Here is a 4,291-nt window from a genome sequence, read left to right as displayed (position 1 = left end):
ATGACCTCCAATCAGCTCGCAGCGCCAAGGGCGTCGCGACGCCCCGGTCAGCCCCGTCCACCAAGGGGACGGCGCGCGCAGAGGACGAACAAGCCGTAGTGCCGTACACGGGCCCGCCTCCGCCGAAGGGCAACTACCAGCCCACCGACCCGTCCCCGATGGGGGAGGGGATGCCCCTACCGGGCCCTCCTCACCGTGGCGTGGTACAGACGCGTCGCGACGACCACCGCGGGGGAACACAGGGCGCCCAGGACAGCCAGCCCCCCCGCTGCCGCAACTGCGCGACAGAGCAGTACCACTGGCACACGGTGTGACCGACCCGCAAAGCAGTCTGGCGAACGCGAGGGGGCGAGGTGAAGCTCCCGGGAAACTCCATCTAGGGGGCGGTGACGCAGCTGGCCACCACCCCCCAAATTAACAGCCCAGCTCCACCGAGAGACGCACCCCGGCGCCGCGGAACCACCCAGCCGCCACCCCGCCCACCTAGCACAGCTGGAGGGGGCCCGCCTCACCTGTTCGCGAAGTTCGCGGCCCGCCCCAGGTCGCCGGTGAGCGACACCGTCCACCTGACGTCGGCGCCGCCCCCGCACGCAACTGCGGGAGCCACTCAGCTGCCGTCTCACCCACATGGCGTGGGTGGGGGCGGCTCGCCTCACCCGTTCACGGCCTGCCCCAGGTCGCCGGCGAGCGTCGCCGTCCACCTGACGTCGGCGCCGCCCCCGCACGCAACTGCGGGAGCCACTCAGCTGCCGTCTCACCCACCTGGCGCGGGTGGGGGCGGCCCGCCTCACCTGTTCGCGATGTTCGCGGCCTTCCCCAGGTCGCCGGAGAGCGACGCCGTCCACCTGGCGTCGGCGCCTACCCCCGCACCAAGCTGCGGGGGCCACTCAGCTGCCGTCTCACCCAACTGGCGTGGGTGGGGGCGGCCCGCCTCACCCGTTCGCGGCCTGCCCCAGGTCGCCGGCGAGCGACGCCGATCACCTGGCGTCGGCGCCGCCCCTACACGCAGCTGCGGGGGCAACTCAGCTGCCGTCTCACCCACCTGGCACGGGTGGGTGCGGTCCGCCCCACCCGTTCGCGGCCTGCCCAGGTCGCCGGCGAGCGACGCCGATCACCTAGCGTCGGCACTGCCCCCGCACGCTGCTACGGGGGCCACTCAGCTAACGTCTCGCCCACCTGGCGTGGGTGGGGGCGGCCCGCCTCACCTGTTCGCGATGTTTGTGGCCTGCCCCAGGTCGCCGGCGAGCGACGCCGTTCACCTGGCGTCGGCGCCGCCCCCGCACGCTGCTGCGGGGGCCACTCAGCTGCCGTCTTACCCACCTGGTGCGGGTGGGGGCGGCCCGCCTCACCCGTTCGCGGCCTGCCCCAGGTCGCCGGCGAGCGATGCCATCCACCTGGCGTCGGCGCCGCCCCTGCACGCTGCTGCGGGGTCCACTCAGCTGCCGTCTCATACACCTGACGCGGGTGGGGGCGGCCCGCCTCACCTGTTCGCGATGTTCGCGGCCTGCCCCAGGTCGCCAGCGAGCGATGCCGTCCACCTGGCGTCAGCGCCGCCCCTGCACGCTGCTGCGGGGTCCACTCAGATGCCGTCTCACCCACCTGGTGCGGGTGGGGGCGGCCCGCCTCACCCGTTCGCGGCCTGCCCCAGGTCGCCGGCGAGCGATGCCATCCACCTAGCGTCGGCGCCGCCCCTGCACGCTGCTGCGGGGTCCACTCAGCTGCCGTCTCATACACCTGACGCGGGTGGGGGCGGCCCGCCTCACCTGTTCGCGATGTTCGCGGCCTGCCCCAGGTCGCCAGCGAGCGATGCCGTCCACCTGGCGTCAGCGCCGCCCCTGCACGCTGCTGCGGGGTCCACTCAGATGCCGTCTCACCCAACTGGCGCGGGTGGGGGCGGCCCGCCTCACCCGTTCGCGGCCTGCCCCAGGTCGCCGGCGAGCGACGCCGATCACCTGGCGTCGGCGCCGCCCTTACACGCAGCTGCGGGGGCCGCTCAGCTGCCGTCTCACCCATCTGGCGCGGGTGGGGGCGGCCCACCCCACCCGTTCGCGGCCTGCCCCATGTCGCCGGCGAGCGACACCGATCACCTGGCGTCGGCGCCGCCCCTGCACGCTGTAGCGGGGGCCAATCAGCTGCCGACTCACCCACCTGGCGCGGGTGGGGGCGGTTCGCCTCACCCGTTCGCGGCCTGCCCCAGGTCGCCGACGAGCGACGCCGATCACCTGGCGTCGGCGCCGCCCCTACACGCAGCTGCGGGGGCCACTCAGCTGCCGTCTCACCCACCTGGCGCGGGTGGGGGCGGCCCGCCCCACCCGTTCGCGGCCTGCCCCAGGTCGCCGGCGAGTGACACCGATCACCTGGCGTCGGCGCCGCCCCTACACGCTGCTGCGGGGGCCACTCAGCTGCCGTCTCACCCACCTGGCGTGGGTGGGGGCGGCCCGCCTCACCCGTTCGCGGCCTGCCCCAGGTCGCCGGCGAGCGACGCCGATCACCTGGCATCGGCGCCGCCCCTGCACGCTGCTGCGGGGGCCACCCAGGGTTGTCGGCCCAGGCTGGGCCGAGTGGGGCCCGAGGTCGTTGCGCTGATCCGCATCCCGGTGGAGCTGAACGGCCAGCCCATCACTGCGCTGGTGGACACCGTGGCCATGCATACCTACGTCGCTGTCCACCTCATCCCTGAGGCGGACCTTGTGCGGGAGGTCGACATCGTCCAGCTGGCCACCACTGGGGCCAGCACGTTCACGACGGGGCGTGCCCAGGTAAGGGTCGGCGTAAGGGATTTTGTTAGTAGCACCAGTGCCCTAGTGGTGCACGACCTCCGCGACGACCTGATCCTGGGGCTGCCCTGGTTGGAGCAGGAGGATGCCACAGTCGAGGTCCGGGGGAAGCGGGTCCATGTGGGGACCAGGGGCCGACGGATGGTATATGGACTCAACTACAGGACCCCACCACCGCGGGGCGAGCCCCTCCACCTGGTGGACCTCCGCCATGGTGTACCCCCCGTACATGTGCCCATGTTTGATGCGGTCTTGGGGCAGCAGCCCCAGGTGTTTGCCGCCGCGGACCTACTGCGCCGCACCACTATCACAGAACATTGCATACCAACCATACCACACCGGCCCCCTTTCGAGAAGCCCTTTGGGTTTGGACCTCGTGAGCGGCTTGCTATCAGGGATCAAATCACAGAGATGTTAGAGGATGGCGTCATCGAGCCAACAGAATCCCCATACAACTGCCGGATCGTCATGGCTAGCAAAAAGGACGGATCTCTCCGTTTTTGCATTAACTTCAAGCCCGTCAACAACATCACCATCCCAGCACCACCACCCCTCATTAACATCGCTGAAGCACTCACCGGGCTGGGGGACGCCCGCATATTTTCGTCTCTCGACCTCAAGTCGGGGTACTGGCAAGTCCCAGTACGTCCCGAGGACCGCCCCAAGACAGCGTTCACGGCCCCCGATGGGCGGCGCTTCCAGTTCTGTGCGATGCCGTTCGGGCTGATGGACGCCCCCGCGATGTTCCAGACCATGATGGTCCGTGTCCTGGATGGGTACATCGGTGAGTTTGCCACCGCGTACCTGGACGACGTGATCATCTGGTCACGGACGTGGGAGGACCATGCCCACCATCTCGCGCTGGTCCTCGAACGGCTCGCCACACACGGACTCACGTGCTCGCCGCCCAAGTGTCACATCGGTGCCGCGGAGCTGGAATTCTTGGGGCATATTGTCAGCGCCGAGGGATGCCGGCCCATTCCCGCCCAGCTCGACCTCATCGACAGCAAACAGGCACCCCGCACCAGGAAGCAGCTCCAGAAACTGATGGGGCTGCTCAACTGGTTGCGGTCGTTCATACCCCATTTCGCCACTATCACCGCACCAATGACCGACCTCCTATCGCCCAAGTCAAAGTTCCGGTGGACGACCGCCACCGAGCAGGCCCTGACCGCGGTGAAGCAGCGATTCAGAGAGTGCCACACCCTATCACGCCTGGACCCAGACGAACCCATCTTCGTCCAGATGGACGCCAGCCAAGAGGGCATGGGGGCGGTGCTCTACCAGGAAGGGGGGGACGGGGAGCGGCGAGTGGCCGAGTATGCCAGCGCCAAGTTCGGCCCTGCAGAACGCCGCTATCATGCAAACGAGCAGGAGTGCCTTGCGGTGGTGTGGGCCCTAGGGCGCTAAAGGCACCACCTCGAGGGGAGGCCGTTCACCCTGCGCACTGATAGCCAGTGTCTGCAGTGGCTGGACTCCGCCCAGGGGCGGAAGTCCAAATTTACCCGCTGGGC

The 4,291-nt window shown here is 69.8% G+C and overlaps 1 protein-coding gene across 1 annotated transcript; it reads left to right on the top strand.

The window, feature by feature from the left end:
* The first annotated feature begins 800 nt into the window (after positions 1 to 800).
* On the top strand, positions 801 to 3,534 carry LOC134534397 (uncharacterized). The gene is made up of 3 exons (XM_063372861.1): positions 801 to 850; positions 2,552 to 3,403; positions 3,528 to 3,534. The coding sequence occupies exons 1-3, from the start codon at positions 801 to 803 to the stop codon at positions 3,532 to 3,534; spliced, it is 909 nt and encodes a 302-aa protein (XP_063228931.1).
* The last annotated feature ends 757 nt before the right edge of the window (positions 3,535 to 4,291 follow it).

This window comes from Bacillus rossius, chromosome 7, assembly GCF_032445375.1.
Source record: "Bacillus rossius redtenbacheri isolate Brsri chromosome 7, Brsri_v3, whole genome shotgun sequence".
Taxonomy (NCBI): domain Eukaryota; kingdom Metazoa; phylum Arthropoda; class Insecta; order Phasmatodea; family Bacillidae; genus Bacillus; species Bacillus rossius.
This window is presented reverse-complemented; position numbering and strand designations above follow the sequence as displayed.

Bases quoted from the DNA above. Each gene is read 5' to 3' on its own strand.
- LOC134534397 (XM_063372861.1), top strand. From the start codon at position 801: ATGTTCGCGGCCTTCCCCAGGTCGCCGGAGAGCGACGCCGTCCACCTG. The intron at 851-2,551 runs GTCGGCGCCTAC...TTGTCGGCCCAG, and splicing joins AGCGACGCCGTCCACCTGGC to GCTGGGCCGAGTGGGGCCCG.